This window comes from Quercus robur, chromosome 7 (genome assembly GCF_932294415.1).
Source record: "Quercus robur chromosome 7, dhQueRobu3.1, whole genome shotgun sequence".
Taxonomy (NCBI): domain Eukaryota; kingdom Viridiplantae; phylum Streptophyta; class Magnoliopsida; order Fagales; family Fagaceae; genus Quercus; species Quercus robur.
The window spans coordinates 50111784-50130973 of record NC_065540.1 but is presented as its reverse complement, the minus strand read 5'-3'; the positions used below and the strand labels follow the sequence as shown (position 1 = coordinate 50130973).

The 19190-nt window shown below is 35.6% G+C and overlaps 2 protein-coding genes across 2 annotated transcripts; one reads left to right on the top strand and one right to left on the bottom strand.

The window, feature by feature from the left end:
* Positions 1-115: 115 nt before the first annotated feature.
* LOC126693793 (protein N-terminal glutamine amidohydrolase) lies at positions 116-3183 on the bottom strand. Its single transcript, XM_050389923.1, has 6 exons — positions 3018-3183; positions 2112-2217; positions 1868-1945; positions 1536-1666; positions 1119-1243; positions 116-369 (listed from the first exon to the last, which is right to left on the bottom strand). The coding sequence occupies exons 1-6, from the start codon at positions 3089-3091 to the stop codon at positions 215-217; spliced, it is 669 nt and encodes a 222-aa protein (XP_050245880.1). The 5' UTR covers positions 3092-3183; the 3' UTR covers positions 116-214.
* A 3886-nt stretch (positions 3184-7069) lies between these two features.
* On the top strand, positions 7070-8239 carry LOC126693792 (uncharacterized). Its single transcript, XM_050389922.1, has 2 exons — positions 7070-7159; positions 7192-8239. The coding sequence occupies exon 2, from the start codon at positions 7368-7370 to the stop codon at positions 8166-8168; it is 801 nt and encodes a 266-aa protein (XP_050245879.1). The 5' UTR covers positions 7070-7159; positions 7192-7367; the 3' UTR covers positions 8169-8239.
* The last annotated feature ends 10951 nt before the right edge of the window (positions 8240-19190 follow it).

Genomic DNA, 19190 nt, shown 5'->3' with positions numbered 1-19190 from the left:
AGGAAAATAACTTAGATTATTAAAATGTCTCCTAGAACTGTGCATTTCCACACAATAAATAAATAAACAACAACAACAACAACAACAACAAAAATCAAGATCAACTGACACAAAATGGCACACCAAGGGATTTGACTTTCATATATATACTCACAAAAATAAAAATAAAAATGCATAACTCAATGAGGTCCAGCGGATACGAGATTCAACAATATCAAGGCATTTTCAAAAAGAATTCCTCCAGCTGATTTTCGTTTATCACTGCACCGAGCCTCTGTGTAAAAACCGCATTGAGAAAGTCTCCAGCATTTGTCATGACATCTGCAGCATGGATCTCATTGTACTCATTCAAGTTGTGCACGGCTCCATCTGCACAGGCAGAAACAGGAAGACAGAAAAAGGCCTTAAAGCCATGGAATTCATATTTTATAATCAGATGGATAAGGAATTTTTACCTTTAGCTAAATAAATAAGCATGAACGTAACACCACCAACAGTATATAGAAATAATAACCAAGAAAGAGGGGGAGAGAGATGAAATAATATTTACTATACGGTTGGCTTATTAAGGAAAACAATTAATATCTCTATCAAAATAGTGATTAATTACACTTCATGTTTCTCCCAAATCATCATATAGGTTTGAGGATACAACTCCAAGTCAATGACAGAGCTCATCCATTTCCACCTCTGAATTTGGAAGGAATCTGTTCAGATACTTCTACTACCAGCACATTTCTCTGATGTCAATTCTAATCACTGACGTTCAAGTTTTGACATCTCTCTTTATATTTTTGGGATGTTGTTTTATATATACATATACATAAATACCGCACATCTACAAAGCACAACATCTTCTTTGAGCTTTATTTTTTGCCAAAGACATAGCTTGACAATGTATAAAATGTTTCTTTCTCTATTCTTACATTAAATCTTTTAGCATAAATTAAAGAGAAATTTGCTACCATGAAAATCAATCTGCACTTTAAGCAACTGAATCCATAAAAACAAGATGGGTTGGGCATATTTGTATCAGCTCTATCTAAATTTGAAAAGGAAATTGAAGATAAATTAAAAACTAATAGCCACAAATTTTCATACATTTCCAAGCATTTTACCTTCAGCAACTATGGGTTCATATTTAGGGGGTTCAGCAGTCCAGTTCCCAGCAGAATCTTTCATGTGTCTTCTATCAGAAGCAAAGTAACGAAGAAATATCGGAGCATGCACAATGCGGTAAAACCTGACACCAAAAGAAGCAATTTCTTTCAATGAAACCGTATAATTTCATACTAGGACTAGGGTTTTGATATTGTACTTCATTGATCAACATACAAATATGGTTTGACAAAACAATATAATATCAGGATGATCCAAAGGTGCAGTATAGCACACAATTTTGGGTAATATAATTATTAAAAACCAGTAGTATCTGATACTTTTCAATGACAATGCATTGACAAACACATCAAGAATGTGCGGGAAGGGGGGAGAAGAAAAAGAGCTAGTAATGCAGCAAACTATACATACATCACCTTTGATACTCAGAAAAGAGCTGAAATGATGGTTGGAAAGTTTCTGACACATAGGAAGTTAAAGGAGAAGGATATGGAAGACTTGAATCTAAATCCCATACTAAGAGAGGAGTGTCGCCTTCTTTTTTTCTCTGTAAATCATTTGCAAGAACATATAAATTGATAGACCCATCAGCAGAAGTTCAAATGTTGTATGTAGACAAATGCTAAAACAAATAAACATGGATGAGCAAAATGAAACCCATTCGTCTACACTAGTTCTCCTAAAAGAGAAAACATGAATTACTAGATTGCATCTATTTATATTGCAGTGAAGAGGATTCAGCGCTCACCTGAACACAAATGGCATGATAATCCCAGAGAACAACCCCATCTGCTCTTTTGCTGGCCTTTTGATTCCACAATGGGGTCTAAAAAATGTATTTAAAAATATTTAAAAAGATCCATTTTTTTATAAAATTCCATGTACTTGTGCTTAAGGACTTGTCTCAACTCACCTTAAAAAAAAATATTATATACAATTCTACCATATATTCATAGGAACAAAATTGGGTATATTCATATCAAGATACATGCCTGTTTCTTCTCATTGGAAATGAAAACAACAAAAAGATCAGATCCGTCAGCAGCTGCTGTTCCACTTGCGCTTAATTTCTTGCAAAGAAAGTATACATTCTCCTCGCTACATTATCATGGAAATAAAAAAAAAAAATAAAGCTCTTAAGAAAGTGTTTGAGCTTATAATTTGAGAAGAGTAGAACATCTTCCTGCTACAGATTAATGCAATGTATGTTTTAGATGATGATGATAAAGTGACACCATAGTTGTAAAGATTTATCCTTATTATTAGTCAATATTTACTAGTGCATCACAGCCAATATAATTACATATGTTGTAAGGAAGTGTATTTTTCTTTTGTTTGGTTGCAAAAAACGGATGATGATTCCTGAACCCATGACCTCACCCTCCACCTAGAGCTTATAAGGGAGAGGAGGTGCCAATTGAGCTATAACCCATTGGCAAAAATTGTGAATTTAATCAGACTTGTAGTAGATATATACGCAAAATTGCTATGTTATTGGTTAATTTTGAGTTATAGAGATAGTTAAGCTGTTGATCAATTTGGGTGGCAGGTGGGCCAAATTTGAGGTGATCAGTAAGCATATAATATTAGCCTCATAGGATAGCCGATACTGATACTTCCCTCGTTAGGAAAAGACACTCCTCTCCTAATGATGAGGTCCTAGGAATAGGAACCCAGAAGAGTTTTGTTCAAGAAATTTCACAAACACTTTGAGAGCCTAATATAAGCCTAGTTACCTGCATCATAGTTTTTCCCTTCCCATTACAATCAGAATTGTCACCATAATGTTTTCAATTTCGTTACTCAGAACACAAATTGACATATATAAAAAGTAAAAACACACTGCATGATCTAGAAAACAAAAAAATGGAAAACATAAATAAAACCCATTATTTTACCAGTAATAAGGAGTACGAAAGGAGTCAGAAAGGGCCGAACTGGTTTGGTCGGAGCCGGACTCCGAGGTCGCCATTGTTGTTTGTTAAGTCTCTCTCTCTCTCTCTCTCTCTCTCTCTCTCCAAACAAAGCTTTTTGAGTTTTCACACAATCACGCTCCAATCAAACACAAAATGTCTCTATTTTATAGACAGTGGTGGCAACTCGATTTTTGCCTTTATCTTACGTGTCATAATGGAAAGTTGATGTGCTATACAATCACTGCAATTTGTCCTAATTGGCCCAATTAAAATTTTGGCAAATCAATTAATAAAAAAAAATCCAACTCACTTCCACGTCATAATAGCGAGTAATGCAAGAATCACAATTTTTACCACAACTTGCTCATATGGCAAGCCATGAGTGATAGAGTTCTAAACCCACTACTTTTACTTCACCACTCACGACTTGCCACATCAATAAGTTATAACAAAAGTTATAGTTCTAGCATTATTCACATAATAACATATGAACTTTAAAACACGTCGGTAAGTTATAACAAAAGTTATGGTTCTAGTATTATTCACATAATAGCATATGAACTTCTTTTAAAGAAGTTTCTCCACCAAACAAAAAAAAAAAAAAAACACCTTCTTCTAAAGAAAGTTAGATACGAAAGTTTTCTTCTTAAAATTCAAAACCATATTATTTTTTTTCTCATACATTACTCCACTATTTTTCTCATTTTTAAGGTCCAACTAGTACCAATACAAAACAATTTCCTTTAACTTATAACCATTGAGGCATAATTTAAGAAATGTGATTGACTTATTATTGGTTTTTTTTTTTTTTTTTTTTTTTTGAGTAAAGGCTTATTATTGGTTAGATTTAAACAATATTATAAAAGAAAACTTTGTCAAATTTTAAATAGCATTGGGTGGGTTCCAGTTAGCTCAACAAATAAAATCTCTTGTCACAACTGACTCAATAAAAGTTGGATTCTTTCTTTGATACTTAAGATGAATATTAAGCTTTTCTTCTTAAAGATCCAAAATTGTATTCCTTTTTAAATTTTTTTTATGCATACATTACCTTACTACTTTTTTCCTTTTTAAGGTCCTTTTAGCTGAATTGGTAACACCCCATGCACAAAGTACTTCGAGTTCTAAGGAGAAAGGGTTCAAACTGCAAAATTAGCAACATATTGTAATTATCTCAATAACTCTGACATGGTGTCAACCTTATGCTCTTTGATAATTAAGTTCGATACTAAGCTTTTATTCTTGAAATCCAAAGCAATTTTTCTTTTTTGAAAAGATGTTTTTGTGCATGCGATACTCCATGATTTTTCTCCTTTTTAAGGTCATTTCTGACGGTTACTAATAGGGAACCGTTTCCTTGAATTTTGTTATTGTAATAAATGATAGGTAGCAACTTATTATTGCCAAAGCGTAATTCAAGAAATGTGATTACTTCATTATTGGTTAGATTTTTGCAAGATTCTCAAACAAAACTTTTGTTACAGGTTTTTTTTTTTTTTTTAATATATACAAGATAGAAATTTTATTCTAACCTAATCTAAGTGTATATATGTGTGAAAACTCTCTTCTAGAGACTTGAATCCTGACCCTTACCCCCCACACCCCACAAGCACTTATATTTATGGAGTGACCATCGCACCAAGGGTGTGCGGTGGTTTTTGTTACAGATTGAATAGCTCTGACATGGTGTCAACATCATGCTCTATGATACTTAGGTTAGATACTAAACTTTTCTTCTTAAAATCCAAAGTCATTTTTCTTTTTTGAAAATATTTTTTATGCATACGTTACTCCATTATTTTTCTCCTTTTTAAGGTCATTTCTAACAGTTACTAATAGGGAACTGTTTCCTTGAATTTTGTTATTGTAATAAATGGCAGGTAGCAACTTATAACCGCCAATGCGTAATTCAAGAAATGTTATTAGTTCATTAATGGGTAGATTTTTTTCAAGATTTTCAAACAAAACTTTTGCTATAGATTGAATAGCTCTAACATGGTGTTAACCTCATGTTCTTTGATACTTAATTTTTTTTTTTTTTTTTTAGAATACTAAATATTTTAATACACAGGAAAATGGGAGAAAGTTTAAAAGACACTGAATTTTCTCCTTAAAATCCAAAGCCATTTTTCGTTTTTTAAAAGACTGTTTTGTGCATACGTTACTCCATTATTTTTCCCATTTTTAAGGTCATTTTTGACAATTACTAATAGGGAACCGTTTTCTTGAATTTTGTTATTGTAATAAATGGCAGGTGGCAACTTATAGGAAAAATTGCACTTTACCACCCTAGACTATACCCAATGTTACATTTTACACACTAAACTTTTTGAATGCACGTTTTGCACCCTAAACTATGACTTTTGTTAGACTTTGCGCCCCAACATTAAGTTTAGTGTTAACTTGGATGGAAAAGTACGACACTATGTGAAAATACCTAATTGACCCTCTTCTCAATTCATTAAAAACAAATGAAAACCTACACTTTACTACCCTAAACTATATTTCTTATTACACTTTACATCCTAAACTTTGAATTTCCATTTAAGTTAACACCAAACTTAAAGTTGGTATACAAAGTGTAACAAGGATCATAGTTTAGGGTGCAAAACGTGCACTTGAAAAGTTTATAGTGTAAAGTGTAATATGTGGTATAATTTAGAATGATAAAGTGTAATTTTCCCAACTTATAAATGTCGAGGTATAATCCAAGAAATGCGATTAGCATATTATTAGCTAGTTTTTTTTTTTTTTTTTTGGCAAGATTCTTTAACAAAACTTTACCACAGACCTAATAGCATTGATGTGGTGTGACTAGTGTCAATTTTGGGCTCTTTTATACTAAAGTTAGATATTAAGCTACCCTTGTGCATTCTTAGTGTGATAGTCACTCTAAGGAGAGAGATTCAAGTTTTTAGGAGAGAGATTCACACTCTACTTTTAGGGTCATGCTAACGAGTGCCCTTATAGCAATGATTAACAATTCATTTTAAGAAAATTTTAACACCTCTTTTATGGGAAATGAAAAAAAAACTGTCAAAACATTAATTACTTTTTTTTTTCTTTTTACATAAATACTTTCTTTAAATGGATTGTTAATCAATGCGCTAAAGGCATTCGTTAACATTTCTCTTTTATGTATACGTTACCCCCACTATTTTTCACCTTTTTAAGATCATTTTCAACGGTTACCTATAAGAAACCATTTCCTTGAATTTTGTTATCTTAATAAATGCAAGGTAGCAACTTATAACCGTTTGTGGTGTGATTTATGAAATGTGATTAGCCCATTGTTGGCTGAATTTTTGCAAGATTGTGATACAAAACTTTGTTACTGACTGAATAGCATTGATGTGGTGTCAACCTTGGGCTCTTCAACACTTAAGTTAGATATTGATCTTAATCATTCGATGTGCACATGGTTTGTGCAAGATGCTGAATAATTTTGAAATTAATTAGACTACACATGTTACATTTTGACAAAAGAATATATTAATAAAAATGTTTGAATTATCACAAAAAGTAATATTAAGGATAATACAAATTTTACTACATAGAATTTAGAAACTAATATGTCAAATTTTAAATGCAGCACAAAAAATATTTAAATTATGTTATTGATGTGGTACCAATCAAATTCATTGTGACAACAATTTATAAAAATTTTACAACATTGATAATAGCTTTAATATTTCCCATATCGTCTAGAAAATTTATTTGTTGAAATTGTAAGTTGATGGACCAAATTAGATCTCATGTCAAAGTTCAAGTGTGATATTTATAAAAATCCTTAAATAGATGTGAAATTGTCGTTGCAGCCATCATGTCATGGATTAAAAAAAGTTGGTTCACAATAATTGCATAATCGATTTAGATTATGGTCATTTGATACCCCACTATTTCCCCCCTTTGAAGGTCATTTCCAACGTATTAATAAGGAACTGTTTCCTTGAATTTTGTTATTGTAACATACAAGCAAATAGTAACTTAAAACTATCTGGGAGTAATTCAAAAAATGCAAATAGCTTAGTGTTATTTGGACTATCGCAAGAGTTTAAAACAAAACTTTGTGACAAGCTAAATAGTACTATTGATGTGGCTATGGGCTCGGACTCAAACTTAAGGTAGATATTTTTTTTTTTGAGAATCACTTAAGTTAGATATTGACCAATGTAATTATAATCTAAATCAAAACGACATGTTGGCTTGATAGTATGGGCTTTTGATGGAAAATACAAGTGAAAAACGACATGTGGTTTTCAGATCTAAAGCCCAAGAAAAAGCACCGTTTTGGTAAGCAAGCACCCAAAACGCACGCACAAAGAATTAAGGATGACATCAGACGCAGAAACAGAGAACCCACCCGTTCAAACCACCGCCGAACCACCACAACCGCGGCGGCCCATCTGCTCAAAGTGCTGTAGACCCAACAGAGTCTGTCTCTGCGAAACACTCCCAGCTCAGCCCATCCCAACAAAGACCCATATAGTAATCATCCAACACCCCCACGAGGCTCACCACAAGCTCTCTACTGTACCAGTCCTCAACAAATGTCTTCTCAACTCAACCACCGTCGTCACCCGCCGCCTCCGCCAAGGCCTCTCTCCTCTCCTCGACCAATCCCCACCCGCCGTCTATCTCTTCCCCCCAACCCCTTCCTCACCCGCTGTCACTCTATCCCAACCCCAACCCCAAAACGACAACGACGATGGGAATGCCGTTTTGATCGTGTTCGATGCGACGTGGAAGCACGCGAGGGAGATGGTGAGGGCGAGTGAGGAGTACTTATCGAGGTTCGCGAGTAGGGTTTGTTTGGAAGGGTACGACGAGAGCGTAGGTGGTCGGAGTATTTATGATTCGGATTCGGAGTTGATTCTGAGGAAGGAGCCGTGTGGTGGGTGCGTGAGTACCATGGAGGCAGTGGCTAGGGCTCTCAGGGTTATTGAGCCTAATGGGCTCTACATTGAGGCCCAATTGTTGCGGGTTTTGAGGGACATGGTTAGATTGCAGGCTCGGTACTTGACTACCAAGCCCATCAAGCCTAGGCCTAAGCTGGAAAAGAAGAAGAAGGCTATACAGATTGAAGAGAACCAGGCGAGTCAGAGTGAGGAGCTGTTGGATTTCAAGAGCTGACAAAAGTTCTGTTGTTTTGATTGTATTGTTTGACTAAAACGAAATGAGAAATGTGTGTTGGTTTTAATTTTGATTATCCAAAAAAACTAATCTTTATATTCGTGTTTTTCTTGTTTAGTTTAATTTAGTTTCAATTAATATATGGGAGTAATGTTGTGTTTTTTTTTTACTAGATTGCTTAAAAATGAAATCTTAGGAAGGGGCCAATCACCAAAAATGGAGTTACCGGCATTCACTTAACCACTTTACTTATAAGCTCTTTACTCAACACCACCTTTCACTACTTAAAGCCAAAGTCTTCAATTGTAAGACCTCATTTTGTAAAACTTATTAGATGCAAAGGCGTAGCCAGCAGCATTGATATAATAAACGTAATTCATAATTCTATTCAATATTTGATATTTGATATATAATTATATTCTTATAAACACTAATAAACATACAAAAACTCACTATAAACATATACAAAAACATCAAAAAAGAATATTTCACATCAAATTTATTGCGGATGACGATTTTTCATGGGATAAAATTATCCATCATCATCTCTAAAGTGAAATTCCTAACAATTTTCTTTTTTATATAAACTATCATATCATTTTTTTTGATAATCCGCATAGAAAAATATTATTGAAAACAAGAGGGAGATTACACAAAAGGTAGCTAGGTTTGCTTCTTTACAACAACAGCAACAAAAACCGCTGGAGCTGAACCCAATACAAAACAACAAGAAAATCTATTACAGAGAGACCAAGATGCTAAAACATGAGCAGCACTATTGGACTCTCTAGGGACCCACTTAAACTCTAGCCTGCAACTTGAGTATTTTTGCCTCAAAGTATCCTGAGTTAGATTGAAATTCTCCATGGGATTACTCAGTGGCGAAGCCAGAAATTTATCTTTGAGGGAGCCATATACAATTTTTTTTATTTTTTTATTTTTTATGTGTGTATGAAATGTAAAATAGTAATATACAATACTTCATAACTCAATTTTTTCCCTTTTATTTGTTGAGATAATTGTTAAAATACCTATATGTTCATTTTAAAGATAATGAATGTTTAATTATTGTAATTTGTTTACACATGTATTTATAGATTGTATTTTATTTAAATGAAAATCATATTTACTTTTAGACTTTCTTAAATATGTATGTATATTATTAGGTATGGGGGGCCAAAATAATAAGATTATTTGAAAATTATCAAATTATTTAAGATATTTTCAAAAAAATTAATTAATTTTTTCAAAAATTTTGGGGGCGGTCATCAAGTGGCTCCGCCACTGGGTTTACTAAACTGGGATTAATGAGAGCATCTACACATACCTTGGCATCACTCTCAATTAATTGCTTCCGCTTTCGCTTGGACAGGGATAGTGGTTTCCACTCGTTTTGAGAGAGCAAAAACTAATGTCCCTCTCTTATCCCTAGCAACAATCGTAACATAGGACCAACTATCATATTATCGGCTAAAAACTCATCCTCTAGTCTATTGCCAAGTTTTGTTTTTATGAGTTTTATAACTGAAAAGACGAGTCAATCTATCAATCAAATAATAGATTTTAGACTCTTGAAATTGCTAATCCCCACATAGCTTAGATATTGTACCCATATTCTAAAAATCTAGATATTTTTTCACATCAAGCTCATAACGTTGCAATTGAAGCTTCAAATGGAAGTTTTGATGATGAATATTAAACAACGAAATCTTAATAAATAAAGCATATTCATAAATAATGGTAAACTTTTTTCTTTTTTTTGGGGACAAAACTCACTGTTAAAGGCTAAAAAAAAAAAAAAACAAAATTGAAAGAAATACCCATATAAGAAAAAAAATGATGATGATTGTTGAGAGAGAGAGAGAGAAGAAAACTCATTGTATCAGTTTAGCAAAGAGAAGACATGAACGCGGGACAAGAAAATGGATTCATGGACGCATTTATCATCATGAACATGGGATATCAGTTTAAAATGGGTCACGGGTTGTGTTGACATGGGAATTAAGAAGAAAAAAAAAGGGGCAATGTGGACTGTGGTCTGTGCTGGCTACAGTAATTGCAACACTAAGAACATCCCCAATAGCTTAGATAAAAGGAAAATAATCTCTATAATAGAGAATAAAACCAAAAAAATGGTCTCCAATGGATTCTCTAAATCACAATTTATTTTTTGTTCATGAACAGTAGCTAATCAAGTTTGATAGACTATTGTACATTAGCAATTAGATTTTTTTGATTAAAAAATTAGGGGATTCTAGCCTTTTGCCCCTATTGGGCAAAATATTTAGCAATATGCTCTTGTTTTCAAACTATATAGAGGTATGTCCTTGTTTTGATACTCAATTACCTTAAAATTGAGTTACTTATGGTACTCAATTATTACAAAGCTGAATTTTAGGTAGGTTCTTGCCACTCTGGATCGCCTCCTTGGCTTTTTTGCATTAAAATATTCTCACATTACTGTTTATAACTCAGTAATGGGGAAACCGAGTTATGTGCAAAATAAAAAGGAATTTTGAATGCAATGTCTCTAAAACAGTTTGTCTCCTTTCCTCAACAGTTTCTCTCCCTTCCTCAGTCCTAGCCACCCTTAGTCCATTCAGTAGACCTTTCCCAAGTTCAACACATCTTCATGTTCTCTTATTTCTACCCGTACCCAAACCAAACCATTTAGTAGACCCTTTCCGAAGCTCAATCCAAACCCACACCCAAACCCACACCTTTTCACTCTCACCATAGCCGAATCTCAACCCAATCCATCTTCAGAGTTAAATGATTAGAAACGTATTAAGGTAATTTCTAAATGCCAAGTTCAAATTTTTTTTTTTTTCCCTTTGCATTTAATCTGAGTTATGTGTTGCTTATGCATGTACTTTGATTTGAGTGTGGCTTGTTTTTCTTTATTCATTATTATTGTTACTGTTTTAGCTTTGTTGGGTTTGGTTTTGAATTGGGTTTTGATGCACATCTAGGGCACAAATTCATGTAAAATACAGTTGGCATGATAACAATGTTCATTGTTAGGGAAAATTGCTTTTTAATTCATATAGTTTGAAAGTGTATCAAATCAAACTCTATAATTTCAACAAATTATGTCATAAGTTATGTCATGATTTTGAATTAGGGAAAATTGCATTTTAATTCAATGTTGAATGATCTTTGAATGGGAATTGATATATAATTTAATAAATGGAAAAGAATGGAATATGAATTGCTGTTCTTATTTTGTGTGAATGATGTAGAACGAGCTTTGATACCAAAATTTGATGCAGATGGAAAATTGCAATAAAGAAACAAAGACGAAAAATGATAAAAAATTAAAAACCTAGGAGTCAGTGATGGGAATTGTGGGGCCAGAGAATTTGTGGCCTAGGCCCACTCTACATTAGGGCCCAAGGCCTAAGCCGAGGAGAGCTATTGCCGAGTACGCATAATGAAAGCCCAAAAGAGGCACAAGGATATTGCCGATGACGATCTTATGCTCAGCACCTTACAAAACATCCGAAGAAAAGGACAAACTCGGTACAGGAGCAGGACAAGGGAGAAAGCTGCCAATATGGCAGTACAGAATCCTGCATCTGACAGGCCCATACTCCAAACCATGCTATTTAACTTTCCCAACTACCTCCAACCACTCAAGGTATGGATCGATAGGACAGGTCTGCGCTCCAGAAAGTGAAATTGGCACGTGAACACTAAAAGGGAGGTGATCACTAGTATAAAAAGGAAAAAGAACGAAGGGGAAAGGGGCCCCGGGAAGGAGGATAAAAATCCTACAAAAAGGGAGAAGGGGAAGGATACTAGGCTCCTCGGATGAAATCCTCGGACCTAAATCCTACAACCCATACCAATGGAATGCTTAGCCAATCATGCCAAATCCAACCACGTAAAAGCTCCCATAAAAATCATGACTAAATCACTGACCGGTGACCAAGGCCCTGCCTTTCAAGCCCACTTCTCTACAAATCATATTGTTAGGGCCCTTTACATACGAGCCCAATGTCATTCTTGGGTCGTTAAATAATCGTGCCCTTACAATTGGCGCCGTCTGTGGGAAGGCTTGCGCATTGGCACAAGTGGCGGTGGAGTTAAGCCTCTGTCAAGCAAAGGTCTGCGAAGGTTCCTCCATTTCCAGCGACACGCTGTTGTTCTCTGACATAAATTTTCGGTAGGGGCTACGCCTTGCAGTGCCAATGGCACGGACAGCTCTAGAGGTTTCCAACATCAAGCTAACACTCCCTACCTTGGTCGAGGGGCTAATCTTCGAAAAATAAATAAATAAGCAAATAAATAAATATATGAATACAAGTTTTGGACAGAACCAAGGCCTTGTATGATCCTCGGACTCAAGCCTCTGGGGAAACCAACTACTTAGAAGAACCAATACAAGTTTTGGACAGAACCAAGACCTTGTATGGTCCTCGGACTTAAGCCTCTGGGGAAACCAACTACTTAGAAGAACCAATACAAGTTTTGGATAGAACCAAGGCCTTGTATAATCCTCGGACTCAAGCCTCTGGGGAAACCAATTACTTAGAAGAACCAATACAAGTTTTGGACAGAACCAAGGCCTTGTATGGTCCTCGGACTCAAGCCTCTAGGGAAACCAACTACTTAGAAGAACCAATACAAGTTTTGGACAGAACCAAGGCCTTGTATGGTCCTCGAATTCAAGCCTCTGGAGAAACCAACTACTTAGAAGAACCAATACAAGTTTTAGACAGAACTAAGGCCTTGTATGGTCCTCAGACTCAAGCCTCTGGGGAAACCAACTACTCAGAAGAACCAATACTACAAGTTTTGGACAGAACCAAGGCCTTGTATGGTCTTCGGACTCAAGCCTCTGGGGAAACCAACTACTTAGAAGAAACAATACTAGTTTTGGACGGAACCAAGGCCTTGTATGGTCCTCGGACTCAAGCCTCTGGGGAAACCAACTACTTAGAAGAGACAATATGAGTTTTGGACACAACCTGGACGTTATGTGGCCCTTAGACTCTACCCCGGAGAGGAATTACCCATTAATAGTTGGGTCAATCCCTAGACTAAATGGAATTCCCAATCTACCCTCGGATCCTCAATGCCAGGGGAACTGATGCAATTATGATAGGGCCAGGTGTTATCAAAACACGGCCAAAGTCCCTCACTGCTCGGCAACCCTCTCGGATGGTTTATTTTGAGTTTATCATTCTCGGACGTTTGCCTCACATGCATTACGGAGCACTCAGCTGTTATCTCGGTTAGTCTCATAAGTTTAATCTACTATGAGTTAGCATTATTGTACTTGATAATGTCGATAAGTTCAAATTAGTAGCTTTCTGTTTCAAGGTTTCCTGCTCTAAGTATCATTGAAGGAAAATACACATGTAGTACCCCATTCACAAAGTAATTGATGCAGAAAAGAAAAGTATTTAGAAGGAAACAGATCCATCTCTTATTAAGACAAAGAAATAGTACAACGTACAATGAAAAAGCTTGAATAAGCTCATACTGAAAACTAACTACATAAGCAACTACATAAGCAAAAAGAAAAAATACAAGGAAATGAGGAAAAAACAGAGGAAGAGGTGCAGAGAAGAGAGATGTAGCAATTCCAACACGTTGTCTACGGAAACCATTCCTCAATACTTTTACATGCCCCTAACTCGGCAACATGGGGTTAGCACCTTTGAAGAAAAGGTGCAGGGAGCCGGAAGTTGATGAGTCTCCATGTTAGCCACGCCTGCGATAGAGCAGACGGCGCTGATGACGGAAAACCTTACTTCTGACGCACCAAGAATCTGATGCGATCAGTACCTGCTTCAAATTTTGACTGAAAGAGGCAGAGATACCATTCCCCCCCTTGTCAAAACGGAAGATTATCTTGAACCTGTGCCTCCCCTGTCCAGACCGCACCACCTTGAGTCTCGGAAGGACCCGGTGTCTCTGTGGCGGGTGTAGTTCCTTCACCCCTGCCCGTGCCTCAAACATATTGCACTAAGGATGGATAGCACTGGATATGGAGACTGTGATTATAGCTGAAGGATTATGATTTTGAAGGGAGCCGAAGGGTTTATATGTAAGGGGAATAACCTCCTATCCTACTTATATAAAGGGTAAGTTGGTGGCATTTAATTTATGCAGCTTTCCAAGGAATGCTACGGACAAGACAGTTTTGGCTCGATTTCCAACACCATCCACAACCGTAAGATTTGAAGATCCTCGTGAAGGCGCACCTCGAGTACTGAAGCGTCGAAGGACACCGCGTGAGTGAAAAATAAAGGGATGCCTCTTAATTTGGCACATATCCCACGCAAATGGAAAAACACAAACATCAGTAAAGTACAGAATTTGAGCGAGCCGTGATGTGGGCCCAACATCACCAAAACCCTCCTCCCCAACTAAAAAGTCGGGCAACAGAATTTTGAGGGGCTATTGTGGAGCCAAAGAATTCGTGGCCCAGGCCCACTCTATATTAGGGCCCAAGGCCTAAGCCGAGGAGAGCTATTGCCGAGGACGCATAATGAAAGCCCAAAAGAGGCACAAGGATATTGCCGAGGACGATCTTATGCTTAGCACCTTACAAAACACCCGAAGAAAAGGACAAACTCGGTACAAGAGCAGGACAAGGGAGAAAGCTACCAATATGGCAGTACAGAATCCTGCATCTGACAGGCCCATACTCCAAACCATGCTATTTAACTTTCCCAACTACCTCCAACCACTCGAGGTATGGATCGATAGGACAGGTCTGCGCCTCAGAAAGTGAAACTGGCACGTGAACACTAAAAGAGAGGTGATCACTAGTATAAAAAGGAAAAAGAACGAAGGGGAAAGGGGCCCCGAGAAGGAGGATAAAAATCCTACAAAAAGGGAGAAGGGGAAGGATACTAGGCTCCTCGGATGAAATCCGAGGACCTAAATCCTACAACCCATACCAATGGAATGCTTAGCCAGTCAAGCCAAATCCAACCACGTAAAAGCTCCCATAAAAATCATGACTAAATCGTTGACCGGTGACCAAGGTCCTGCCTTTCAAGCCCACTTCTCTACAAATCATATTGTTAGGGTCCTTTACATACGAGCCTAATGTCATTATTGGGTCGTTAAATAATCGTGCTCTTACAGGAATGTAACTGGTAGTTTCCTTTAAAGAGTTTTTTAATTTGGGATGTTTCAAATGATGAAGAGTTCTATTGGGACCTTCCTTAGTCTAATGTTGAATTGACTCTTATTTGATTGAAGTTTCCTTTAAAGACTTTTTAATTTGGGATGTTTCAGATGATGAAGAGTTTTCTTGGGACCTTCCTTGGTCAATCTAAAGTTGAATTGACTCTTACTTGATTGTTTGTTTTTCTTTTTCCCAATTGAATTGCTTTTAATTAAGTTCTCCCAAAATAAAGACAATTTGATAAATTCCAGGTCTTTTGGAATGGGCTGACCTTGGCTGCACCAAAGGCCTTGTCGCCTCACACCTTAGGGCCTCGGGCAATATAAGGCCTTGGCACCTTAAGGTTGCCTTTCACCTTTAACTACCTTGACCCTATTTCTAGTTGACCTAGGAAAAGCAACTATTGATTTACAAAAATGTGCTTGATTTGAAGAAAATAAATGAATTACTAATAACCTAATTTACGACCAAGACTTGACCAATAAAAATATAATTGACTTCTAATATTAACAAAATATTTAATTTGTAGGTTTCATAAATTTTATGTACATAATCGACTTTGTAGTTCTTGAATTCTGTCTAGGGTAAAAGAAAATTTGATTTCTTTTTGAAAGGCTTGTGGCTTTTATAGAAAAATGCTAGATAATCATTTTTTTCTTCTTCTTGCAAAAATTTAAGAATTCTTTTTCCATTTCTATCTCGTTTGTATCCATAATCTCAAAATTGTTAACTCTTGGACTATGGGGTTCATGAAAACAAATTAAAAAAAAAAAAATACCCAAAAGAAAAGAAAGCAAAGCTCTTGGACTGTCATGGTCACCAATTCAATGTTCATTTGACACATAACTATGCACACAGCATCATTTGATGGTAAAGGTCTCACAATTGTTTAATCCATTTAATTAAACTCAATATTAATTTGATTATTATTAGTTGCCTCCAAAGCTATGCTCGTGAGTGAGATGTCCATTGCACTAGAGTCTCTAATGGCACCTTTACCTACTTCAATGTTTGTCTCGCCCTTTTTTGTTGAAAACACACCTCACTAGCCACTAAGTTCCAATGAACCCTTTTCACTTCTTGCTTTATGAAATAAAATTTCTTTTAGAATGTGATGTCAAGTACAAAAAAAAAAAAAAAAAAAAAAAAAAAAAAAAAAAAAAAAAACCTTAAATATTAGGGGAACAAGTAAAAGGAAAGAACTTTACACTTTGTTTAAAGAAGGGACATTCTACTATTGATCCGTGGTAGGGCTTGTTTAGGGGTAATTTGGTTAATGTCATTCAAGGCATAGAGGTACTGATCCTAATTGGGTACCTTTTAATTTTAGAGCTATGTTTTAGTGTTTTACAATGATGTTTTTTTTTGTGGTGCTTAATTGATTCTTTGGTTTGCATTTTGCTGTGTTCATTTGTTGGTTTACTTTGTTTGATTTAGACATTGATTCTCACATTGGTTGGTTGGTTAGGTTGCTTATACATTCTGCAACTGTGTCCTTTTTTGTTTATGCCTTGCAGCCATGAACATTAGGATCAAGTTAGGCATATATGCTCAAGCTAGTTGTTTTATATTTTAGTATTTTACTTTAACTCTTCTTTGATATGATTAAATGGATTGAAAATCAGTGTATATATAGATGCATGATGTATAATTCAATTGAGCAATTATATGTTTTCAATTTTCTGTCAAATCTCTCTCTCACTTTGTTTCTCTTTCACTCTCTCTCTCTCTATTTGTTTCTGTGAGTTTGTTCTAGAACATTCAATTACTTGCTTGTGTTTACTTACAAAAGCCAAGCTTTTCTTCACTATTAAACATAGACCTACATGTCTAACATGATTGCATGCATGTCAGATATGTAGCAACTGCAAAATGTGGATCCTGGACCCACGGTTGGTACACAGTTGACGTAACAATCAAGTTATCGATCCACGGCGCTGTGGGAGACGCTTGCCAGTCAAGTATGTAGTTGTATTGAACTTCGAACATGTCGAAATCGTGTTTTTTTTATTTCTATAGGGTTCTTTGATTATTTGTAAATAGATGTTGGACATGGTAGCATTTCTCTTTTGGTTTAGGCAGAATTTTATTTAATCCAAAGAGAAAATGGTATGAAGTAGAAATAATCGTGAATTTAAAAACACTCTTTCATTAACAGCATCAAGAAAATGGTATGGAGCAAAAATATTCAAAGTCAGTAGATCTCATTTAAAAGCTATAGTAATCAATTAAAATGAATCCGCTGCCATTATTTTTCCAAGTGTGCACACACAATTAGGCGTGCTACACATAAGACAATTGACTTTGATTCCTAATTCCCTACTCCATTTGACATAGTGAGGCACTTTGTTCATTCATTTCAAAACATAATGCCCGTCACCTTAGTGCTAATTTTAAACAATGTCATTGATCTTGAATTGATACTATCTGAGTGAATAACAAGTTAAATATTTTGTTAATATTAGAAGTCAATATTAGAAGGGTCTACTGAACGAACTGAGGGTGGCTAGGACTGAGGAAGGGAGAGAAACTGTTGAGGAAGGGAGACAAACTATTTTAGAGACATTACATTCAAAATTCCTTTTCATTCTACACATAACTCGGTTTCCCCATTGCCGAGTTATAAACAGTAATGTGGGAATATTTTAATGCGAAAAAGCCAAGGTGGCCATCCAACGTGGCAAGAACCTACCTAGAACTCGGCTTTGTAATAAACAAGTATCGTAAGTAACTCGATTTTAAGGTAATCGAGTATCAAAACAGGGGCACACCCTTATATAGTTTGGAAGCAAGAGCATATTGCCAAATATTTTGCTCAATAGGGGCAAAAGACTAGAATCCCCTAAAAAATTATATCAACTACTATTATATTAATTCTTTCTCTTTCTTCTGGATTTCTTTTTTCTCTCATACTCTCTCTCCGTTGCTTCTCACAAGACAAGCGAAAGGAGGCTCTGCCTTTACATTTTTTCTTGGATTCTTCTTGTTATCTTCTTAAATTCCAGCACCGTGAGATTATTGAAGTCAACCAACAAAATTAAATAATTGAAAGGAAAAAAAAAAATTCTCTCCTCTTGTTCTCTTTTTGTTGCAAAATTTGAAAATGTTATGAAATTTAAAAAATATAACAGTTGGGAATTTGAAAAATATAGCAGTTAGGAATGAATAAAGGAAGAATAAAGAAATATTAAAAAAAGAATGAAGAAATAATATTTAAATAAGATAGAGAATAGATAAAGAATCTATTGGAAAGTGTATTTGAAAAAGTAAGTAGTTAAAAGGTAAAAACCACTGTCCATTCTCTAAATTGTACAAAAATTTGGAGAATCTGCTAGAGATGCTCTAAAGGTGAAAAAAAAAATTTGGACAAATGGGCTGTCAATGGAAAATGCTAAGACCACCAAAAATGGCACAACTTTGTGCCACAACTCGCCACGTGACGAGTTGTGATTTGTGAAGATGTGTCCCCACATGGCCCACAGACACATCTTCACCAATTACAATTTGCCTCGTGGTGAGTTGTAGCACAAAGTTGTGCCATTTTTGGTGGTCCTAACACAACTCGCCGTTAATGATGCATTTTGATAGAGTGAGTTAGTCCATGGAATTGACTACAAATCTTTTGGAGAATTTGAAGGACTAGCTTTTTTTTTAGGACTTTAGATCATTACCTATTGCACTAAGTAGATCTTATGGTTAATTGGGGGCCCAATTACATTTTTTTTTGGAGGGACCTATAGCTTTTTTGCAGTATAGCTGTAGAAGAAGAAAAATATTTTGGATGCAATACCTAATATTTCTCAATTAAATTTAGATACATAACTAATTCACCACCAACAATATTATTCAGAAGGTTTCTTTGGCGATTAGGG